Source organism: Pecten maximus, chromosome 11 (genome assembly GCF_902652985.1).
Source record: "Pecten maximus chromosome 11, xPecMax1.1, whole genome shotgun sequence".
Lineage (NCBI taxonomy): Eukaryota > Metazoa > Mollusca > Bivalvia > Pectinida > Pectinidae > Pecten > Pecten maximus.
In genome coordinates, this window is record NC_047025.1 from 34,977,179 (window position 1) to 35,003,559 (window position 26,381).

The 26,381-nt window shown below is 37.3% G+C and overlaps 2 protein-coding genes across 2 annotated transcripts; one reads left to right on the plus strand and one right to left on the minus strand.

Annotated features, from left to right (window-relative positions):
- Positions 1–2,018: 2,018 nt before the first annotated feature.
- Positions 2,019–5,599, plus strand: LOC117337679 (MTOR-associated protein MEAK7-like; the record flags this gene model as incomplete). Its single annotated transcript, XM_033898780.1, is given in 2 exon segments — positions 2,019–2,222; positions 4,678–5,599. Coding segments are annotated over 2 exon segments (366 nt in total), but the record flags the coding sequence as incomplete, so codon positions are not given.
- A 5,068-nt stretch (positions 5,600–10,667) lies between these two features.
- Positions 10,668–26,208, minus strand: LOC117337418 (gigaxonin-like). The gene is made up of 5 exons (XM_033898397.1): positions 26,025–26,208; positions 21,113–21,448; positions 19,719–20,075; positions 18,273–18,409; positions 10,668–17,155 (listed from the first exon to the last, which is right to left on the minus strand). The coding sequence occupies exons 1-5, from the start codon at positions 26,195–26,197 to the stop codon at positions 16,317–16,319; spliced, it is 1,842 nt and encodes a 613-aa protein (XP_033754288.1). The 5' UTR covers positions 26,198–26,208; the 3' UTR covers positions 10,668–16,316.
- Between the last annotated feature and the right edge of the window lie 173 nt (positions 26,209–26,381).

Here is a 26,381-nt window from a genome sequence, read left to right on the forward strand (position 1 = left end):
AAGGTCATCACACTACCTAACAGACAGATCAGTAGGTCACAAGGTCATCACACTACCTAACAGACAGTTCAGTAGTTCACTGTGACACAAGGACATCACACTACCTAACAGACAGTTCAGTAGTTCACTGTGACACAAGGACATCACACTACCTACCAGACAGTTCAGTAGGTCACCGTGACACAAGGACATCACACTACCTACCAGACAGTTCAGTAGTTCACTGTGACACAAGGTCATCACACTACCTACCAGACAGTTCAGTAGTTCACAAGGACATCACACTATATAGCTACCTAACAGGCAGATCAGTAGGTCACAAGGTCATCACACTACCTAACAGACAGTTCAGTAGTTCACTGTGACACAAGGACATCACACAACCTAACAGACAGTTCAGTAGGTCACCGTGACACAAGGACATCACACTACCTACCAGACAGTTCAGTAGTTCACTGTGACACAAGGTCATCACACTACCTACCAGATAGATCGGTGGGTCACAAGGTCATCACACTATATAGCTACCTAACAGGCAGATCAATAGGTCACAAGGTCATTACACTACCTACCAGACAAATCAGTAGTTCACAATGTCATCACACTACCTAACATACAGATCAATAGGTCACAAGGTCATCACACTACCTACCAGACAAATCAGTAGTTCACCGTGACACAAGATCGTCACACTACCTAACAGACAGATCAGTAGTTCACAAGGTCATCACACTACCTAACATACAGATCAATAGGTCACAAGGTCATCACACTACCTAACAGACAGATCAATAGGTCACAAGGTCATCACACTACCTAACACACAGATCAATAGGTCACAAGGCTACCACACTACCTAACAGACAGATCAATAGGTCACAAGGTCATCACACTACCTACCAGACAGATCAATAGGTCACAAGGTCATCACACTACCTAACAGACAGGTCAGTAGGTCACAAGGTCATCACACTACCTACCAGACAGATCAGTAGGTCACAAGGTCATCACACTACCTAACAGACAGGTCAGTAGGTCACATACAGAAGTGTAAGATGTATTGTTTTCAAGTACATAGAATGAAGGTTAAGTAAGTCCCAGTGGAAAACCAGTGAAATTCCAGTGGGAAAACATTGGTACTCCACTGGAATAACACTTATGTTCCAATGGAATCCCAGTGAAATTCCACTGGAAAACTGGAATTCTACTGGAAATTACCACTGGAATTCCACTGGAAAAGTGGCAAAATTCCATTGGTTTTCCACTGGAATTCCAGTGGAAATTTCATCATAAAAACAGTGGAATTCCACTGGAAAAGTGGCAAAGTTTACCACTGGAATTCCATTGTCATTCCACTGGAATAACACTGGAATTCCAGTGAAATTTTCTGTGGGCAAGGTCATCACACTACCTAACAGACAGGTCAGTAGGTCACAAGGTCATCACACTATCTAACATACAGATCAGTAGTTCACAAGATCGTCACACTACCTAATAGATAGTTCAGTAGGTCAGAAGGTCATTACATACCACTTGGCAGGTGCAGTGACACAGGATTTGTTATCACATGTTTTACAACATTCATGGTATGGCAGTATCCTGTGACAGAATATACCAATTATGTGATGAGTAACCATGATGGCAGTATCCTGTGACAGAATATACCAGTCATATGTGATGAGTAACCATGATGGCAGTATCCTGTGACAGAATATACCAGTCATATGTGATGAGTAACCATGATGGCAGTATCCTGTGACAGAATATACCAGTCAAATGTGATGAGTAACCATGATGGCAGTATCCTGTGGCAGAATATACCAGTCATATGTGATGGGTAACCATGATGGCAGTATCCTGTGACAGAATATACCAGTCATATGTGATGAGTAACCATGATGTTTAAGTTAGTTTGATCCTAAGTTTGTGAAGTTATATTCTAACAAACATCGCCTTCAGTGTGTTATTTATGGTCAGTAACTGAAAAGTAACTAAGTATATCACACTGTTTACTACAGGGTATGGGTGGACAGTTTGATTACTTTGGCCTGTGGATTGACCAGTCCTTTAATTATGGCCATAGTAAAGCTCAGCCTCGCTGTACAACATATGCCAGTCCACAGCTGTCAGGGACAGCAGAATTTGAGGTGGTAGCCCTGGAGGTTTGGGAGGTTGGACCTGAACCCAAAGTTGACAGTGATGATGAGGAAGATGGAGGAGAGGTATGTAAAGACATGATTATCATGTGAACCGGATAAACCATTGATTACTGATTATTGGAATATGGAGAGATAAATTTGGCAGTGTGGTAGGAATATGGAGAGATAAATTTGGCAATGTGGATGAAATATGGGGAGATACATTACATAGCGTGGTTAATATATGGGCAGATAAGTTAGGCAGTGTGTTTGGAATATGGAGATTGGTTAGGTAGTGTGGTTGGAATATGAATAGATAGGTTAGGCAGTATGGTTGGATAATGGGGAGATAGGCTAGGCAGTATGGTTGGATAATGGGGAGATAGGCTAGGCAGTGTGGTTGGAATATGAATAGATACATTGTAGGTTAGGCAGTATGGTTGGAATATGAATAGATAGGTTAGGCAGTATGGTTGGATTATCGGGAGATAGGCTAGGCAGTGTGGTTGGAATATGAATAGATAGGTTAGGCAGTGTGGTTGGATAATGGGGAGATAGGCTAGGCAGTGTGGTTGGAATATGAATAGATAGGTTAGGCAGTATGGTTGGATTATGGGGAGATAGGCTAGGCAGTGTGGTTGGAATATGAATAGATAGGTTAGGCAGTATGGTTGGATAATGGGGAGATAGGCTAGGCAGTGTGGTTGGAATATGAATAGATAGGTTAGGCAGTATGGTTGGATAATGGGGAGATAGGCTAGGCAGTGTGGTTGGATAATGGGGAGATAGGCTAGGCAGTGTGGTTGGAATATGAATAGATAGGTTAGGCAGTGTGGTTGGATAATGGGGAGATAGGCTAGGCAGTGTGGTTGGATAATGGGGAGATAGGCTAGGCAGTGTGGTTGGAATATGAATAGATAGGTTAGGCAGTATGGTTGGATTATGGGGAGATAGGTTAGGCAGTATGGTTGGAATATGAATAGATAGGCTAGGCAGTATGGTTGGATTATGGGGAGATAGGCTAGGCAGTATGGTTGGAATATGAATAGATAGGTTAGGCAGTGTGGTTGGAATATGAATAGATAGGTTAGGCAGTGTGGTTGGAATATGAATAGATAGGTTAGGCAGTATGGTTGGATTATGGGGAGATAGGCTAGGCAGTGTGGTTGGAATATGAATAGATAGGTTAGGCAGTATGGTTGGATTATGGGGAGATAGGCTAGGCAGTGTGGTTGGAATATGAATAGATAGGTTAGGCAGTGTGGTTGGAATATGAATAGATAGGTTAGGCAGTATGGTTGGATTATGGGGAGATAGGCTAGGCAGTGTGGTTAGAATATGAATAGATAGGTTAGGCAGTATGGTTGGAATATGAATAGATAGGCTAGGCAGTATGGTTGGATAATGGGGAGATAGGCTAGGCAGTGTGGTTGGATTATGGGGAGATAGGCTAGGCAGTGTGGTTGGAATATGAATAGATCGGTTAGGCAGTATGGTTGGATAATGGGGAGATAGGCTAGGCAGTGTGGTTGGAATATGAATAGATAGGTTAGGCAGTATGGTTGGATAATGGGGAGATAGGCTAGGCAGTGTGGTTGGAATATGAATAGATACATTGTAGGTTAGGCAGTATGGTTGGATTATGGGGAGATAGGCTAGGCAGTGTGGTTGGAATATGAATAGATAGGCAGTGTGGTTGGAATATGAATAGATAGGCAGTATGGTTGGATTATTGGGAGATGGGCTAGGCAGTGTGGTTGGAATATGAATAGATCGGTTAGGCAGTATGGTTGGATTATGGGGAGATAGGCTAGGCAGTGTGGTTGGAATATGAATAGATAGGTTAGGCAGTATGGTTGGATAATGGGGAGATAGGCTAGGCAGTGTGGTTGGAATATGAATAGATCGGTTAGGCAGTGTGGTTGGAATATGAATAGATAGGTTAGGCAGTATGGTTGGATTATGGGGAGATAGGCTAGGCAGTGTGGTTGGAATATGAATAGATAGGTTAGACAGTATGGTTGGATTATGGGGAGATAGGCTAGGTAGTGTGGTTGGAATATGAATAGATAGGTTAGGCAGTGTGGTTGGAATATGGAGAGATATGTTAATTAGGCAGTGTGGTTGGATTATGGGGTATGTGTTTCTGATCAGACTCAAAATTGAACATGCGCAACTACTAGTAGGACCAAGGGGGACCTACATAAGGTTCTTCGGGCACTTCCCTGAACAGACATTAACAATGACCATTTATGGACAAGTGGACATGTGAAGGTCAATTTTAACAATTTATGTTTTAGTGATACATGTACATTGTATACGATTAATACTTGTCAGACCTAAGTATGATAATAAGAAGGATATGATATAAAAACGTGTTTTCTCTCATGATATCTGTTCATGAGTATCAATCAGCCATCAAGTCCTGACCTAGAGAAGTTATTGTCTACCATTTTACAGTTATTTACCGCATAGTTTCCCAGCTAGCTGATTCTATTTGATGCAAATTCAGTCATAGTAGAGTACATTTCCTTTCCAGGAGAAGAAGAAAAGTGTCCTGGACGGTAATGCAGAGGCTAGAGCAATGCTGTCTCTCATTGGTAAAGAGCGGGTCAGTGAGGGTTACAGAGACGAGGAAGATGACATGGAGATTTCCGAGGACATGAAACGAAAGATGAACACAATACCATCTCTTATATAGACATATTCATAATCATCTTCTGTATTTTGTACACTAATAGAATCTTCTACATTGAGGGTGTGATAGAGAACTCTCCAACCCAAGGGGTGATATTATATAGATTGTCTCATTAATCTGAGGATTATACAATCAAGAATATCATCCCGAGGGCTGGAGAGTTCTCTGTCACATCCTCAAGGTAGGGGATGCTTATTTTTCTCCCATCATACCATTTTTGATTACAAATGGTCCAGTTATTCCAATATTAGAAAAAAAAACTACAATGTATTGCAATACATACAGTGTTGACATGATGTGATTGAATTGTTACCCTGAATATCTGTCATGACATCATTGTATTCTTGCTATAACACCTTGTATTGTTGTCAGCACATGCTTTCTTTTATACCCTAGGGTGTGACAAAGATATTGTACCCTAGGGGTGACAAGAGAAATACCGTATATTGAGACATTGTAAAATATTGTTTGTAAACATATCTATTTATTGAACACACAAATTTAAAATGTACACCTGAATTTAAACAGATTAATTGGTGACCTACCATACTCTTACACAAAACGATACTTAGAAAATGTAATTAGTGTAATTGTAATTTAGCAGAAGGCTTTCAGGACATGTTGATTTGTGTTTTGCATGAAGCTGAGAAACAGGCGGTCTGTGCTGTCATGGTTGTGTCCTTTGGCAAGACCCTTTATCCTTGTTGCTCTGGATGGCATGCGATGGGCCTCCCATATGTTTTTCAGTGAGGTAGTCACCAACTGCTACAAGGAAACCCTGCCTTAAAATGACCCTGGATGTTGGGGCAATAAACCCAGCAAACAAAATAAATTTTTCTAATATTGAATTTAAAATAAAACTACTGATTCAGAAGGGATTTCATTGAAATTTGACAGGAATGCTCAGTACCTATAGCCCTGACCAAGTGCTGTTAGATTTTTAGCCCACCATCATCAGATGGTGGGCTATTCAAATCGCCCTGCGTCCGTGGTCCGTCGTCCGTCCGTCCGTCCGTCCGGCCGTCCCTCCGTCCGTAAACAATTCTTGTTATCGCTATTTCTCAGAAAGTGCTGAAGGGATCTTTCTCAAATTTCATATTTAGGTTCCCCTTGGTGCCTAGTTATGCATTTTGCATTTTGAGACCAATCTGAAAACAACATGGCCGACAGGCAGCCATCTTGGATTTTGACAATTGAAGTTTGTTATCGCTATTTCTCAGAAACTAATGAGGGGATCTTTCTGAAATTTCATATGTAGGTTCCCCTTGGTACCTAGTTATGCATATTGCATTTTGAGACCAATCTGAAAACAACATGGCCGACAGGCAGCCATCTTGGATTTTGACAATTGAAGTTTGTTATCGCTATTTCTCAGAAACTAATAAGGGGATCTTTCTGAAATTTCATATGTAGGTCCGCCTCAGTGCCTAGTTATGCATATTGTATTTTGAGACTAATCGGAAAACAACATGGCCGACAGGCAGCCATCTTGGATTTTGACAATTGAAGTTTGTTATCGCTATTTCTGAGAAAGCACTGAAGGGATCTTTTCTCAAATTTCATATAAAGGTTCCTCTTGGTGCCTAGTTATGCATATTGCATTTTGAGACCAATTGGAAAACAACATGACCGACCGGCAGCCATCTTGGATTTTGACAATTGAAGTTTGTTATCGCTATTTCTCAGAAACTAATGAAGGGATCTTTCTGAAATTTCATATGTAGGTTCCTCTCAGTGACTAGTTATGCACATTGAATTTTGAGACTAATCGGAAAACAACATGGCCGACAGGCAGCCATCTTGGATTTTGACAATTGAAGTTTGTTATCGCTATTTCTCAGAAACTTATGAAGGGATCTTTCTGAAATTTCATATAAAGGTTCCTCTTGGTGCCTAGTTATGCATATTGCATTTTGAGACCAATTGGAAAACAACATGGCCGACAGGCAGCCATCTTGGATTTTGACAATTGAAGTTTGTTATAGCTATTTCTCAGAAACTTATGAAGGGATCTTTCTGAAATTTCAATTGTAGGTTTCCCTCGGTGCCTAGTTATGCATATTGCATTTTGAGACTATTCGGAAAACAACATGGCCGACAGGCAGTCATCTTGGATTTTGACAATTGAAGTTTGTTATCGCTATTTCTCAGAAAGTACTGAAGGGATCTTTCTCAAATTTCATATGTAGGTTTCCCTCAGTGCGTAGTTATGCATATTGCATTTTGAGACCAATCGAAAAACAACATGGCCGACAGGCAGCCATCTTGGATTTTGACAATTGAAGATTGTTATCGCTATTTATCAGAAATTGCTGAAAGGATCTTTCTGAATTTCATTTGTAGGTTGCCCTCTGTGTCTAGTTATGCATATTGGATTTTGAGACCAGTCAGAAAACAACCTGGCTGACAGGCAGCCATCTTGTATTTTGAAAATTGAAGTTTGTTATCGCTATTGTACAGAAGGTACTGAAGGGATTTTTCTCAAATTTCATATGTAGGTTCCCCTTGGTCCCTGGTATTGCATTTTGGGACCAATCGGAAAACAACATGGCCGACAGACAGCCATTATTGCTAAATCTTAAATTTTATATATAGGTTGCCCTTGTTTGAAAAGTACTAGAGGGCTGTTTCTGAATTTACACAGATTAGTAAGACTTAGAGGAAGGGAAAAGTAGAGAAAAGATCAATCTGACATGGAACCTATAAAGATCATTCAATGGTGGGCGCCAAGATCCCTCTGGGATCTCTTGTTAAGATCAGTTTGGAATAAAATATGGTTGCCATGGTAGCCATCTTGAAAACCATTTCAAACTTAAACTCAAGTTCCATTGAAGGCATTCCAATGAAATTTTGTAGAATTGGTCTTGGGATCAACAAGTTGTTAATTTTCAGTCTGCCAAGTGTAAAATTTTGCTGTAGAAGCTAATTAAGGCCATTTTTAAATTTATCTTTGCCAGTAGCATGCTGGGATTCAGGGCTACAAAGTTTGTCAAAATGAATAGGTCTTCTTTCAAGGTCACGCTTTTTAAACAATTTTTATTTGCGAAAACCCAGAGGCCCAGGGTCACGACATTTGGCCTGTAGCATGCTGGGATAAATGAACTACGCTGAAATTAATGGACTTCCGCCAAATTTAGGTCTGAAATATCATGCGGGAGCGTATTCATAACTTATGTAAACGAGGCTGGTCTGACGCCTGGAGATAGAGGGGCGGGCCCCTAAAAGGGAACTTAGCTGACATTTTTCTTAAAACGTTACTAACTCCTTAATGACTTAATGGATCACAACCAAATTTGATCTGAAACATCAGTGTAGGAGGGCAATCATAATTTATATAAATGAGGCTGGTTTGACCCCTTGGGGACAAAGGGTCAGGTTTCTGCTGTAAGTCTTCGCCAGATGACCATTTAGGCCCATGAGCCTCTTGTTAAATTTAACCTCAGTGTCCTGTGCCATATATTGTGCTGTATGTTTTTTTTATAATTAATTTTTTTCTATATTTTTATTGAAAGAATAAATGTAATTGATTTATCTAACATTCAATATGTCATGTCATATATCTTATTATAACTTTATGCAATCGCATAATCATTGATGTAGTGGGTGTGATGTAATATGATATAATTAGGTAAATATTACTACTACAATAATAACATATGGCATATTTACTCTAAACAAATGATTTAAAATTTAATAGCACATAAGGCAGCAGTTAGTTGTAGAGGATATATATAAGCTTTACAATGATATCATCTTGTTACAACTATCATCAAGTTTATATACCGATACAGATCCTCTTTACCAGACAGTGTATTACATTGTCATGTACGAGTGGATCTACATATAATGGGTGGAATGAAGGACATTTTCTGTAACCAGTACTGATTTTTTTCATAACTTCAGAATTTTCAGGGACTCGGTTAGTAACAAAAGGGCATTAAAAGGCTGTATGTCATAATCACTGCATTCATAATAAAGATAGACTTAAGTTTGTATTAAAGAAAATTTTAAAAATTGAAAACAAAAAACCTGTAGGTTTATACATGTAGTACAGTCTGTTAACTGAATCCAAACTCCGTCAATTAGTTCTCAGTCTTATGATAGAGTCTCGCACTAATATGGATGTTTAGCTGTGTATTTAATCTTGAATATTTCACAGTAGATATGACACTTATTCATCATCATAGATATTTGATACCAGGTATTGGTACAATTGTATAATCAGTCATTGAATGTTTGAAGTATTGACATCAGAGACTCATTTAAAGATGTCATCTGTATATTTAATTCTAATTAATGAAAAATTACTGATAGACAGATGACCGCGCAAAAGTAAAGTGACACATCAATGTTAATCAGAATGACTTTAAAATGTTTATAGTTTATTTGAGGAATCTAAACAAAACAGTGGTGTTCCATAAGTGTATTGGTAGCTTGTGTGCTAAAATTTTGTATCAGGTTTGTTGTCTTTTCCCTATTTACTTGGGAATATAATTATGATTGTGTTTTTGCTCCTACGTAATATATTAATTTATTAAATATCACATTCTTTTGAAATTAAGTTTTGATTTTTTGTCATATTTCACAAAGAATAGATTTAAATTGAATGATGATATTACCAGTAACACATTCCAATTTACTGATTATTTTTCCCTCATATCATATTTCAGTGATTATATATTGTATGTATCTGAAAACAGAAGAACAAATTATATCATGGTATCACCTTTAATGGCTGACTAATACCTCCCATTCTCTCATCAATGCCAACCGACTTCTCAGCCGCAAATACCTAATTGTACAAATGATGGAACACAGATAATTCACAAGTTTAGTAGGTATTGGGACAAGGAGTGAAATGATACCCTGATGTCACACCCTGTCAAATTATTCAGCTGTATCCTCATTATTATCAACACTATTCTATGACAGGGTGATCTTCTGTCTTCTTTTTCCTTTTTTTCTTTTTTTTCCCTCTTACTTATCTGATAACATGAACAAGTGAAACCTACATGTGAAGTTTGAGAAATATCCCTCCAGTACTTTTTTTTCTCGAAAAATAGCAATAAAAAACTTCAATTCACAAAATTCAAGATGGCTGCCTTTTGGCTATTTTGCTTTTCTAATAAAAATCAAACTTGATTTGCACAACCAGGTACCAAGGGAAACCTACACATGAAGTTTGAGGAATACTTCTGGAGTCCTTTAGATTTAATTCAATTTATGTTGTGTACTTGATAGTTTAACCTGACAGGTATCCTATAATATAGAATGGCAGTACCCTAGTACAATTATGAAGTGATGTTTAATGCCTTTCAACACTGGCACCAAAAACTTGTTTTTTAGCATAAAAAGTCTAGGTTCAAAATTTGTCAAAAAGGTTGGGTTTTTTCCATTGTCCATCATCTGGTGACCGTAAACTTTAAACTGCTTGTCATGAACCACAGACAGATTTAAACCAAATTGGTGACGAGCATCTTTGGGTGAAGAAGAACCGATTTTTTTATAAATGGTGGCACTCTTGGCCTCTTGTTTTTTTTATTTTTTTTTATATATATGTATATATATAGTTAAAAATATATATATGAGTAATGAGCTGTATAAGAATATATATATATATATATTCTTATACAGCTCATTACTCATATATATATTTTTAACTTACAGAGTTTGTAAAGTTTGATGTTTATATAATATAAGATAGACCCAGTTATGCAATGTTCTGATTATTTTGTCACAGGACAATGTCATTCCAATATACCAGATCCTTATGCTTTAAACTGGTATTACTGATACTAAGGGCTGGGAAAGTAGTGACTACAACACACCAATTTCTTAATAAATAAGTATATGTTTTACTTCAAATGAAGAATATTGTATACACAATTTATACAGGAATCAGTAAAAGCTACCATTAATGTAACTACATCATCAATGTACACACAAAAACAGGCACCAATATCAACATAATAGTAACAGTTAGGAAATACAAGATGTACTACCAGGCAAAACTCATTCTCAAAAAGTTTACAACTACATTTTGTATTCTCTTTTTCTGAAAAGAAACCTTAAAATTGGTATCCTAAATATAACTTAGTTTTTATCATAAATGTAAAGTGTATTGATTTAATATAAGCACAAGTTTAATGCTATCAAGACTGATACCCGATAAGGAATACACATACATGTACTTTGACCTCAACAAAAAAAGCCTTGTGCAAAAATCCTTGCCAGGTATCATGAAGGTAAAATATTTTATTGCATTGTGTAAATACTTTGTAGAACAGTGATCAATACATACTTAAGATAGAGATTGTAAATACAAGTTTCATGCACTATATCTATGTATATATATTTATGTTAAAGAAGAGGCACTACCATATTCATCCTGTGGTAAACCTAGAGGTCCAATATACTGGCATGTTACAGTAGGACAATGAAATAATATTTTAGCACTTTTACCAACATGTGCGGACTTTAACCAGGGTTTATTGACAGATAAATACAGTATACAATAAACATACAAGTTCAAAGGTAACAAGTTTTGCTTATCAAAAATAGAACTGCCAATATGTTCTAAAAACAAAAACTGTTATGACATTATGTTTATTATCTCTCCTGTTATCAGGAAAATCTGTTTTTACCTGTCACTTGTAATTGACCACTACTACACAGTAACCAGTAACCTCACAAATACATGTTTAAACCTGTGACTTAACCAGTAACCTCACAGATACATGTTTTATCCTGTGACTTAACCAGTAAGTACATAGGTTAACAGATCTATGTAACCAGTAGCCCAGATTCTGTTGTTTGCAGTTATGTAATACTTCCTGCAATACATTTGTTGTGTTTCAACCAAAATTCGTCAAAAAGAGCATAATACATAACCTTTTCAAATGCTCGTAAAAATAAAGTGTATTAATGCCCATGATTTATCCATGTGTCCAAATACACAACACAATGTATGTGTAAGGTTAGACGTTATCGTCATAAGATTTAACAGAAATGAATTATGGGTAATATATTATAAGGAAGCACATATAAAGCTCTATTCTAACACAATCTGAGTTTATAATATAACCAGTAGTTAATATCTACCTGTAATGTATATCTTCAAAATATCACATCTCTAAACCAGATTTGACCAGAACCAAAACATTCAACTGTTAAATATTATGTGCCTGGTTAATTGTAGCAAGTCAGTAGATCTTGAAATTTGAAAATAAGTCAATAAATATTTGTTTGTATAACATTTTAACACATTTCTTTTTATTTACGTTCCTACAGTGGCTGCCATAATTTCAATTATTTAACATTTACATACAGAAGCTAAGTTACACAGCTTGTGCCCTTTACTATCATTGTGTTTCCAAAATAGACACCTAGATTAGGGTATCATATTCACCAAAAAAGACTTATCACATATTAGGCACCTGATCACTAACTTTACATTGTGAATCTTTAGACAATACAGATTGCTGAGACCAAAAACATGCTTTACTGGTAATTTTCTGTAACGGACATTGACCCAGGGTTAGACAGGAGCCCGTTCAGACAAGTTATACCGTGTCAGTATCGGGGTAATATATGTCCAGGTTAGACAAGTTATACTGTGTCAGTATCGGGGTAATATATGTCCAGGTCAGACAAGTTATACTGTGTCAGTATCGCGGTAACATATGTCCAGGTCAGACAAGTTATACTGTGTCAGTATCGGGGTAACATATGTCAAGGTTAGACAAGTTATACTGTGTCAGTATCGGGGTAACATATGTCCAGGTTAGACAAGTTATACTGTGTCAGTATCGGGGTAACATATGTCCAGGTTAGACAAGTTATACCGTGTCAGTATCGGGGTAACATATGTCCAGGTTAGACAAGTTATACTGTGTCAGTATCAGGGTAACATATGTCCAGGTTAGACAGGAGCCCGTTCAGACAAGTTATACTGTGTCAGTATCAGGGTAACATATATCTCCAAGTAAATATCTATCAGTACCATAAATGTATTTACCAGTAATATGATTATCAATTATGCACCGTTAGTTATTAATATACCAGTTATATCTTCCAGTGTAGAATAATACATCAAGTAATATATATTCCTGCCAATAATTTGTTCAACATTTATTTATTATTGATCATTATAGCACAGTTCTTTCGAGTATTATTAGAAAATTAATAAAATGTAACAGGACAGGATAATTCATTACATAATGTAGATCAAGATTTTGTTTTTAGTTTATTAGTTTTGCAAAACTTGAATGACTGATATGTACTGATGATAAATACATATTGACTATAATAAATATGTTACAGTATGTACCAATGATATATAAAGGAACAGTTCTATATAGTTGTACATAGATGTACATTTAATTATCAAAATACAGAAAGGATTACTTACAAATCTACTGAGGTCACAGTCACATCTGAATTAAGACAAAATCCTGCTGGATATATCATCCTGGTGATGACTAAATACATATAGTCTTCCAAAAGACAAGGGAAGAAGACAACTCTATATACAATAATCATTTGACAGAGAGATCAAATGGGAAACCATATATAATAGTCATATATGCTATAATAGATAATTCAGCTGGGACAACTATACACAATACAATCATTTACAGATAAAGGGAAATGATTATGGTGTATACGTCTACCACTGAATACTAGCAGTAGATAAAGGAAGATGACTATATATATTAACAGCTGTCTACTGAATAGATATGGGGACAACTACGTTTACTGTTTACTGAAGAGATAACATTTTTTTGAATTTATATAAAATACAGGCATATACAAGACTTAGATGGATAAAAGGAGACAATCATATACAATACAGTCTCAAGGCTACTATATACAGGTGAAGGGAGACAACTGTATACTGATAAAGCGAGATAACCATATACAGATGAAGGACGACAACAGGGAGATAACTATATACAGATGAAGGGAGACAACTATATACAGATGAAGGGAGACAACTATATACAGATGAAGGACAACTTTGAACAGATGAAGGGAGATAACTATATACAGATGAAGGGAGACAACTATATACAGATCAATTTAGACAACTATTTACAGATCAAGGGAGACAACTATATACAGATCAATTTAGACAACTATATACAGATCAAGGGAGACAACTATATGGGGGAGACAGCTATACATATTGAATGGGACAGATGAAGGATTTTATCTCAATACATAATTACTGGACAAGGCTGTCAATACAGCTGTTAGTTATATTACCACCAAACCACATGTCATATCTAGACATAATGACATTAGTTCTCAAACAAAAATGTTTGTCATGAAATTCTACATTATCAATTTGAACTGATGTTCACTAATGTAAATATCCTACATAGTGAAGAAAGAATATTGCTTCATCACAATGTCACTGTTTCTTGTTTCAGAGATTAAATATATTGTAAATCTTATATTATGCATGATGTTGATATGCAATACTGTAGTGATAATATGTCGTTAACCAAATACACATTCCCCCTTTAGACACAACTCAAATAAGATATTCATTGTTTTTCTATTATAGAATTTGTTTCACTTTGGATCAAATTTAGAACACTTTTTCTAACATGATTCAAATGATGATCAATTACATTCAATTCTTAAAGACTTAAATTACTCTATGGTAAATCAAAGGTTATCAAGACATCATTAATTCATTTCAATGATGTCTGTCTGTGATTGGCAATACTTTACCTGTCTGTGATGGGTAATGTCACATGTTCCCTCTCAGTGTGATGTCATCCTATGTTTGTCTATGACGGGCGATGTCACATGTCTGTCTGTGATGGGCGATGTCATATCATATCTGTCTGTTATGGGTAACTTCACATTATGTCTGTTTGTGATGGGTGATGTCACATTATGCATTTATGAGGGCTGAGGGTAAACAAACCTTCATATTACCCTGCATCCAGGGCCATAAATTGTTTATTATACCGAAAAAGAATCAGTAATGCTGATACTCAAAAATATACTGAAGATGTAAAATATCATTTTTATCACAAACCCCTGTGATCCCGGTCGCTCAATTGATACGATTCCAAGTGAAGGTGTTATTGACAGTTTCTTTTAGCAACTCTTGGAAACAGTTGGCGTGTACATTTGTTGATATTTTCGTGTTCTGAGCAATCTTGTTTTGCAAAATTTTTATCTATTTCTGCTTCTTCGACTCCTCGAAAACGTTTGCGTTTCTCTTTGTCTGCCATTTGTAAATTACTGGAAGGGAGACAACTCGTAACAGCATGTGGGGGTTGCCATGGGGGTACGCGGTCCAGGGAGACATGATATTTATCTCCCTGGCTCACCCGCCACAGGGAGATATGATGTTTTGTGTCCCTTCCACGTGATGCGTTTCGGCTAATCACAGGCACTGTTATAAACATGAGGTATAATAATATGTATATCAGTGATGGGAGATGTCACATTATGTATATCTGTGATGGGCGATGTCACATTATGTCTGTCTGTGACGGGTGATGGCATATTATGTCTGTCTGTGATGGGTTGTCATAAGTTCTATCATCACTTGAATTCAATGATGTCTACCTCCAAGGCAAGGCCATATGATATTTTTGTGATAAGTGATGTCGCAAAGTGTCTGTTATAGTTGGTGTCACATAATGTCTGTTATAGTTGGTGTCACATGATGTCTGTGATAGATGATGTCACATGATGTCTGTGATAGATGATGTCACATGATGTCTGTGATAGATGATGTCACATGATGTCTGTGATAGATGATGCAATATGATGTCTGTGATAGATGATGTCACATGATGTCTGTGATAGATGATGTCACATGATGTCTGTGATAGATGATGTCACATGATGTCTATGATAGATGATGTCATATGATGTCTGTGATAGATGATGTCACATGATGTCTGTGATAGATGATGTCACATGATGACTATGATAGATGATGTCACATGATGACTATGATAGATAATGTCACATGATGTCTGTGATAGATGATGTCACATGATGACTATGATAGATGATGTCACATGATGTCTGTGATAGATGATGTCACATGATGACTATGATAGATGATGTCACATGATGACTATGATAGATAATGCCACATGATGACTATGATAGATGATGTCACATGATGTCTGTGATGGATGATGTCACATGATGTCTGATATATGATGTCACATGATGTCTGTGATAGATGTCACATGATGTCTGTGATAGATGATGTCACATGATGACTATGATAGATGATGTCAAATGATGTCTGTGATAGATAATGTCATATGACCTTTTTCTGTGATATGTAATGTCGCGTCATATTTTCCAATAAAGTGTGTCATATGATGTCTGTCTGTTGTACAAAATGTAAGCAATGTCAGTGAAAGACAAGGTCACATAATGTCTGTCTTGGATACATGATACACCATATTGTGTGTGCCAGGATGAAGTTATTGTTACATAATATCTGTGAAGGTAAGTTTGCCCTGATCCCACTGAAGATTCCTAAGTCGATGGAGGGGCATTCTAAACATGGTTGATGAGTGTCCACGCTGCATGGCTGGAGGGGTCTGTACTACACATCGCCAGCTGTTAGTATGAAAATTAAACCCCCGCACACAGTGGTATGTTCCGCCCACATCTAGTGCCCCAATTACCAACACTTCATCCCCATCATACACTGCCCCGTAGATCTGAGAGGCGTCGGACATTGTACACAGACCAACACCACGGGTATGGGCATGAGCCCAGTAATCATTGCGTGTGGAGTAAATCTCAGTACCACAGAATTTTACACTATGTCCGCCATGCATGGCACTTGGACACTCAATGCGTCTAAATCCACCAAACACATAAATATCATTGTCAACAGCAACTGCACGTGCGTCACACCGACGCTCTCTCATTGGAGACACTGAGGTCCAAGTCTCTGTACGAGTGTCGTAACATTCTACAGCCTCAAAAAGTTTTCCTATTGCACCTCCAGCTATCACATAAATCTTTTTATCGACTGCCGCAAATGAGGACCAGACTCGCTTCAGGTTCATCTCCGGGATAGGACGCCATTTGTTGGTGAGCACATTATAAACCTCACCTGAAGTAAGTGGATCTGTCATGTCATTACTGCCTCCTAGAGAGTAAATATGGTCATCAATAGCAACCAGACCAAATCCCACTCTGGCGTGCTCCATGGGAGCGATTGGTGACCATTTATCCTGGTGAGGATCATATTTCTCACCATTGTTGAGGATCTGACATTTGTTGTTACGTCCTCCCACTGCATACAGATATCTACCTAAAGAAAAAAAGGATAAGAAAAAATCCCATAAGATAAGCATGGTCATATTACATGGAACACAGCAGATGAATCTGTTATATCACTCAAAAAACTACAGTAGATTTTAGACAATAAAGGTTCATTCAATAGCTCCAGCACAAGGTACAGAAAACTACAGTAGAATTTAGACAATAAAGGTTCATTCAATAGCTCCAGAACAAGGTACAGAAAACTACAGTAGAATTTAGGCAATAAAGGTTCATTCAATAGCTCCAGCACAAGGCACAGAAAACTACTGTAGATTTTAGACAATAAAGGTTCATTCAATAGCTCCAGAACAAGGCACAGAAAACTACTGTAGATTTTAGACAATAAAGGTTCATTCAATAGCTCCAGCACAAGGTACAGAAAACTACTGTAGATTTTAGACAATAAAGGTTCATTCAATAGCTCCAGAACAAGGCACAGAAAACTACTGTAGATTTTAGACAATAAAGGTTCATTCAATAGCTCCAGAACAAGGTACATAAAACTACTGTAGATTTTAGACAATAAAGGTTCATTCAATAGCTCCAGCACAAGGTACAGAAAACTACTGTAACTTAAGTGCAGAACATGGTTTATCAGAAATTTGTGAAAATGAAGGACAGGGTTATCAATATTAAAAAAAAATAACAATAATATTATAATAATATCATAATCCCTACCCTAAAAACTATTATTACAGTAGAGCTATAACAATCAAAGAATAAGGGCACAAAAGTTTTCTTTCCACATAGGTGTATATGCATTGATTTAAGAAATATCCAGTGCAAATAGTTTATATGTTTTTTGGAAAACATTTCGGCAGATAGCCCGCTTCATGAGTGTTTAAAACGTATACGTATAGCCCCCAGTCAATGCACAAGCCTGCTCAAGGGGAAAACACAGGAAATTACGGTACACCATATGCCTGATCCTCACTATGGATGATACTTATCCAGCCACATCCTTGGTACTTTCTCCTCCTCATCCTTGGTACTTTCTTCTATATTGTCAGGTTTTATAATTCTGAGTCTCCCTGGAATTTATTTACTTATGTGATGCTACCTACTTGGTCGCCAGCCAATCTGACCAAATATTCAACAGTACTTACCTACTTGGACAATGCCATGCCCTATTCTGTCAGTAGTCATATTGGCAAGGTCAACCCACTGACCGTTAGTGATGTTAGCACGCTTACTGGGTACAATACACCGTACACAGGCCTTGATCTCCAACTCATTACTCTTTCTATACACAACAAAATAAACAAAAATTAAACAATTGCTTTCTGTACAGACCAAAATTAATCATTATAATATAATAATTATATATAATGTATATTCATACATGTATAACAGAGTAACACAACTGGACAATTTTATGACTTGTGCCCTAACCAGGGATCAAACTCACAATCTACAGCACCTAATGGCCTAGCGAGAAAATACCTGTAGCTTATACAACTGCATGACATCTACATTCTCAAAAAAAAAACATTTCCATGGCGTAGTGATGGTTGGCGTGATGCCCTGACATGACCATAGTGACAAATCGTCTATTAAATGATATCAATATTTGGATCACAATGTAAATGCATACATGGATGCAAATTGTCAACCAAAACTTAATACAGTGGAAATTCTCTAAATCGATCATGTATGGTACATGAATAACATTAACTAGTTCCTGCCGACCTTATACAGGACATCTATATTGCATTTTAAAACAAAGTCTGATCTATAATAAGCTCCCTTTTATAATTATTGTATGCAAACTTGTCTGGTTCAAAAATAACCTGTTCGGATCCTCATGCTAATTAGATGCGAAACCCCAGCGTTTTACTTGTTTCCTTAAGGTAAACAGATCTAGACCTTACTGCTTTAATTATGCATGTTTCATTGATCTTGACCATTTTGATTAGTACACAATTAAATCATAATGCTCCCCTAATTGTAGGTGTTATGCACCAATACCTACTACACACGTTACCCCGAAACAAAGCTTATGACAACAATCGCCACTGGTGCTGATTTCATGGCCGTTCAGACGGGCACCGGTCAGGTTCGCTAAGGTAAGGCCGGTTTACAGAAGTATTTGTTGGTATATTTTAAACTTTCTGCACAAAAATATACAGTACGGTATTTGGAATTCAGAGGGATCAGTATTACAATAATAAATAAGGATTGGTTCCATAAATCGTGACTTCGATCGGTATTACGATCATAAATAAGGTTTGGTTCCATAAATCGCCACTTCGACCGGTATCAAGAGGTGACTGGTTTTGAGAAGGAACCGTTTTGGAAAGTTGCACTGTACTTATATTTTAAACATTCACTTCTTCCTGTACATCCCACACCTATATCCTGAGTTTCCTCTGGCCCTGACACCATGTCTATTGTCAGGGCCAGAGGAAACTTGGGCTAACCTATCTATTGGATTTCAGTAGAAATAACATCACATGCAATTTCACCGCCCTATAATAAACCTATTCCCCTCAGGTTAAGTCAGAGAATATGTTAGCCCCCTTAAGGTCTTAAACTTCTACCAAAGAACTTACGCATGAGGTTGTCCTTCTCCACCAGACACCAACAACACGTTGGCAAATCCACGACATTTCTGGTTTGGCTTCATCTTAAGAACATCTGCCACAATTTTTCTAAGAATATGTGGGTCATACCCAGTGTCCATACGTGTTAGCTTCTGTAAGAAAGTATCAGCAATCTGATCTGCACGTAGACAGGACACCATTAAATCTTCTAAACATACTTTTCGAGTAGCCTCGTCAAATTTGACCCATCTGATTATACTACTGAAGACCTCCTCTTCCGACATGATTGACAGTGTGTCATGAGAGAGCACCTCCTTGAGAGCATCTGGGGACAGTCTGAGAAACTCCTCACAGTGACTGATATCTCTGTAAGTGGATAATAATCATTGACAATAAGCAACCACTGCAACTTTATTAGTGAAAGTATAAATATCTATCCCACGGGAGGACCCCAGAAATGCATGGTAGGTGCTGCAGAACATGTAGTCTACTATTAGTTCTTCTTTCGGAGGTCCCTGTTTGGCAAACCAAGAGTGCTCCCATTGGCTAGATATTGTACTGGCATAGTCCTTATCAAAAATCATAATTTAAACTTGAGTGTACATATGTAATGTGATGTATCTGTTAAAACTAAAATACTGTACATTTTTGTGGGGGTGTTGTTTTTTCTACAGTACAATGAACTGTAGGTCTATAATGTGAATCTAGCTCAATTAAAGAACAATTCATATTTTACAAAATTACGGGTATATATAATAATATCATGCTTTATATGACAAAATGGCAAATACTGCATACTCAGGTGTAGTGGTGTAACTTTTCACTGATGCATCGATATGTTGGGTCGCAGAATGGTGCATCGATGCATCGTCTATCCTTGATTTGTATCGCAATACCTGAAAAATTGTAGTTATCTCCCTTGACCAACGTTTGCCTAAATTTAGTAGTAAACAACATGGCTGACCAGGCCGTTCCAGTGGTTTATAAAGCTACCTGTTGGAGTTATTTCAAATCCCAATCATCTAAATGCAAGAACGTGATGTGGGAAACAAACAAAACATATGTTTTTTATATAACAAATGTGGACAAAGACTCAAATATTCCAGAAATACCACAAACACAAACATGACTACTGTACAATAAAATACTAGATATTGGATAGGTTATATTTCTCATATATCGCAATATGTATCGTATCATGACCCCTGTATCATGATACGAGTTGTATCGCCAACCACCTTGGCTCTACTCAGGTGATATAAATATGTTACTGATTAATGATTATATCTTAATATATGGAACAAAAGTTTAGGAATCTTATATGCAGAATCCATTAACAGTTTGAAATGATAGAGAGACTTGACCAATATACAAATACATTTCTCTGTATAATTTGGAATCACCTGAAATGTTCATCAAGAAACATAGTAGCCTTTAGATGTATCCAAGGACAGGAAAACCTGGAAGAGAACTCTCGGATACCCAAACAGTTCTGAGCAGTGATACACTGCTCCAGATAGTCACAGCACAGTTCTTTGAGGTCGACCAGCAACAAAAGATCAGCGGCCTGAAGAATGTCCTGTATGTTTTCATCGCTGATTTTGATTTCTGATGTGTAAATATAGTCAAGGATGGTTTTGAATGTTTCAAAACTGATACCCAGAGAAGTTATATCAACTGTTGCCGGTTTGTTTTGAGCTGTGGGATTTGCGGGATCTTTCTCATAGTTGAACACCAGTCTGTAAATACAATACAAAAAATAGTTAATAATAATGTATGTATGATAACTACATGTGTATTTCTTCACAGTATTAAATAATAACAATGTATAATAACTATTTCTTTATAGTAATGTATAACAATGTATAACTATTTCTTTAATTTCTTTATAGTATTAATGTATAATATCTATGTCCTTATAAACTGTAGTATTAAATTATAGAAATGTATAACAATGTATAATAACTATTTCATTATAGTATTAAATCATAACAATGTATAACTATTTCTTTAATTACTTTATAGTATTAAATGTATAATAACTATTTCGTTATAGTATCAAATCATAACAAATTATAACAAGAGGCCCATGGGGCCTGTATCGCTCACCTGGTTGGATTAGGCCAAATGTCAAAATAATGTTCATATTCAATTTGTTTTATTTGTAAATCTCTAACAATGCTATATATGGTTATAGTGTGGTAATCCGAACTGCTTTAAAGATTAATGAAGTCCAGACTCTCTAAGGTCTGAAAGACCTCAAGAATTGCTTTTAGAACATGCATTCATCACTTTATGACTAGTAGCGATTCAAAGGAATTACCTCTATTTCACTTATTGGGCCCCGCCCCTTTGGCCCCTCGGGGGTCAGAGTCACCATTTATGCAAAATCTGTTCCCCTTCCCCCAAGGATGTTTCTGACCAAATTGGGTTCAAATCCATTCATAACTTTATGACAAGTAGCGTTTCAAAGGAATTACCTCTATTTCCCCTATTGGGTCCCGCCCCTTTGGCCCCTCGGGGGTCAGAGTCACCATTTATGCAAAATCTGTTCCCCTTCCCCCAAGGATGTTTCTGACCAAATTGGGTTCAAATCCATTCATAACTTTATGACAAGTAGCGTTTCAAAGGAATTACCTCTATTTCCCCTATTGGGTCCCGCCCCTTTGGCCCCTCGGGGGTCAGAGTCACCATTTATGCAAAATCTGTTCCCCTTCCGCCAAGGATGTTTCTGACCAAATTGGGTTCAAATCCATTCATAACTTTATGACAAGTAGTGATTTAAAGGATTTACCTCTATTTCCCCTATTGGGCCCCGCCCCTTTGGCCCCTTTGGGGTCAGAGTCACCATTTATGCAAAATCTGTTCTTCTTCCCCCAAGGATGTTTCTGATTAAATTGGGTTCAAATCCATTCATAACTTTATGACTAGTAGCGATTTAAATGAATTACCTCTATTTCCCCTATTGGGCCCCGCCCCTTTGGCCCCTTTTGGGTCAGTCACCATTTATGCAAAATCTGTTCCCCTTCCCCCAAGAATGCTTCTGACTAAATTGGGTTTAAATCTATTCATAACTTTATGACAAGTAGCGATTTAAAGGAATTGCCTCAATTTCCCCTATTCGGCCCCGCCCCTCAGGCCCCTTGGGGGTCAGAGTCACAATTTATGCAAAATCCGTTCCCCTTCCCCCAAGAATGTTTCTGACCAAATTGGGTTGAAATCCATTCATAACTTTATGACTAGTAGCGATTTGAATGAATTACATACCTCTATTTCCTCATTAGGCCCTGCCCCTTTGGCCCCTTGGGGGTCAGAGTAACCATTTATGCAAAATCTGTTCCCCTTCCCTGAAGGATGTTTCTGACCAAATTGGGTTCAAATCCATTCATAACTTTACGACTAGTAGCGATTTAAAGGAATTGCCTCAATTTCCCCTATTCGGCCCCGCCCCTCAGGCCCCTTGGGGGTCAGAGTCACAATTTATGCAAAATCTGTTCCCCTTCCCCCAAGAATACTTCTGACCAAATTGGGTTCAAATCCATTAATAACTTTATGACTAGTAGCGATTTGAAGGAATTACCTCTATTTCCCCATTAGGCCCCGCCCCTTTCGCCCCTTGGGGGTCAGAGTAGCCATTTATGCAAAATCTGTTCCCCTTCCCCAAAGGATGTTTCTGACCAAATTGGGTTAAAATCCATTCATAACTTTATGACTAGTAGCGATTTGAAGGAATTACCTCTATTTCCCCATTAGGCCCCGCCCCTCAGGCCCCTTGGGGGTCAGAGTCACCATTTATGCAAAATCCGTTCCCCTTCCCCCAAGAATGTTTTTGACCAAATTGGGTTCAAATCCATTCATAATTTTATGACTAGTAGTGATTTAAAGGAATTGCCTAAATTTCCCCTATTGGGCCCCGCCCCTCAGGCCCCTTGGGGGTCAGAGTCACCATTTATGCAAAATCTGATCCCCTTCTGCCAAGGATGATTCTGACCAAATTTGGTCAAAATCCAATAAGAACTTTTTGACTAGTAGCGATTTGAAGCAAATGTTGACGGACGACGGACGCCGCACCATGGCATAAGCTCACCGGACCTTCGGTCCAGGTGAGCTAACAATGTATAATAACTATTTCCTTATAGTATTAAATCATAACAATGTATAACAATGTATAATAACTACAGTAAAACACATTTAGTACCAATACGCTTATAGTGAATTTATGGATATTGCGAACTCATTCTGATTCCCCAGCTATTCTCCCTCTTACTTCTATGTAATTCTGTAATTATATTGCGAATTTCACATAGCCAAATATTGTCTATAACAAACCAATTTAGCAGTCCCGTCGGCTGTAATTCCGTGTTATTTTAACACTATAGTACGAGCCCATCTTCCGAAGTCGGAAAGTCATACCCTGGTGATCATGACCATGTTATGGAGAGGCGCCCGAGGGCATATTTCAGGGTATATATTTGTACGGCTATTGAATTGGTGAGTTGTGTTTTCGAGGATTTCTGAATAAAGTGAGTTGTTTTATCGATGTTTATGTCGAGTTGTAACTCTAGTTGAAAACAAGGCTTCAGGGGTAAAGGTCACAGCGACTGATTTCGTCAGTAATACTAGATACTACGGAGATGACTGATGCAGATGTCGTAAAAGACGTTATGAACGTTTTGGACAGTGAAGACAGGAGAAAATAGAGACAGAGGAGGAACATTCCGTAATCACTGGTGCTACGGCGATTGATTATTTACACAAGACAAGCCGTTTTCTGGAGTCTCAAAATGATACATCATATGTTTTTAGTACTTTGTACACATTTGCCTCAGGCGAAAAGTTTCGGCAGAAAGTTATAACTGACTTATAATTAAAGCCACATACTCCAGAAGAACCATATATCAATGTTTACATTTTGAGCTTTTTACAGTTTTTGGACTTGATACATACCTAACAGATTATCATGAATCAGATACTGAAAGAAAATGTGTATTTATGAAAGTACCCCGGTATACGGGGAATTCAAAAACTAATAACTGTGGCTGCCGGACCAAGTTTCCCTGAAATTTAGTCCCACAATGCAAGGGTGGGTTTTACAGTCCATACAAAATGACGGAACACCGAAGGTGTGCACGTGGACCTGCGAAAATGCAGACAGATTCTGCCAAAACAGACGCAGAAGTGAGTGGAATCGGCAAAACCCGAGTATTTCATTAGGAAAGGAAATGTTTCGTTAGAACTTACCGAGAGAAGAAAAGGGAATAGACTCAAATTACGATTTTGCCAGACGTCTATTGGATTGCTGGTTAGCTTTTGAACATTGTCAACTTCACCGATCAATGTTTTGTTGTATGCTTATTGCGCTAGCTACATTTTGAAACTAAGTATTTAAATGTAAACTATGTTAGTTTATTTTGTTCAGTTATTACGCGAATATTCTGTTAATATATATTATATGTTTAAATGAAAGCATTTATTTTATTAGGCAAAGTTCACATATGCTCGATATGTAAACAACGGCCATGTGTGTAGTTTATGTGCAGTGCACGTTGTTATAGCCTTGTTCTCGGCTCTGTGACAAATCTCGCGATAAATATAAATGCGGCGGAGTTATTTCTATACACTGATCATGATGTCTTAAGGCCAGTGGTCATCTTATTGTTAGGAGAGCATGAATGAGCATCTTGGATTGCCATTAATACATGTGTACATTGTATAACTAGAATTTTAGGTTGTTTGGGAGTACTGTATATATATATTATATATGTGGCTTTAAAATAATTGCATAACTTTTAATATGTGCTTGCTTGTCATCTTATTTTTATATTTTTATACGGCGAAGTTTTTCGGTAAATAACAATAAAATTTGTAATACACGTAATACAAACTATCAATATATCAAACTGATTTAGTTGGTACCTGGGATTCGTTATAACTGCGTTTTACTGTACATATAGTATTAAATTATACCAATATATAATAACGGGTACTATTTCCTTATAGTATAAAATTACAGCAATGTATAATAGTATAATAACTATTTCTTTATTGTATTGAATGTATAACAATGCATTATAACTATATAGCATTGTATGCAGTATAGTAAACATTCATTTCCTTATAAGTTACAGTATACAGTAGTTTGAATTCTAACAATTTCTTTAAAATATTAAACGGATGATATCGCCGATATGCACTATATACTAAGTAGAGTACATAACGAGGATATTAGATTTAACTCTGGATGTTAATTACCAAACACGATATGTGCCTAGCTATAAACGAACTGTTCAACCGAAATATGAAAATGAGGATAACCTGAAGTAGTGGCTAGCGGCGGCCAGGACGTTTTTCTGGACACAAATACTACTTTCCCCAATGACAACTGTCCCATCACAAAAAGGATGCAGCTTCCTGTTTTCGTTCAGGGCGTTCAGTATCTTTTTGGCATGCCTCTCATTGGAAAACTTTCTCTGTCGTTCGTCCTCCATGGAGGCAGCCATCTTTCTCGGACAAACATAAAATTCAAATTGGAAAAAAAAACAATCGGTATATTCCGGAACACTGATGTGGACTGACTGGAATAAGTACTGCAAGCTCGTACAATCCCATTTCAACTTCTTTGTTAGTTTACTGAACTATTTGATTTGCAAAAAAATAATGTTTTTCGCATAA

Bases quoted from the DNA above. Each gene is read 5' to 3' on its own strand.
- LOC117337418 (XM_033898397.1), bottom strand. From the start codon at position 26,197: ATGGAGGACGAACGACAGAGAAAGTTTTCCAATGAGAGGCATGCCAAA. The intron at 21,449-26,024 runs GTTATCCTCATT...TTGTATTTACAG, and splicing joins GCCGCTAGCCACTACTTCAG to ACTGGTGTTCAACTATGAGA. The intron at 17,156-18,272 runs GTAAGTACTGTT...TTTTTTCTTTAG, and splicing joins GCATGGCATTGTCCAAGTAG to GTAGATATCTGTATGCAGTG.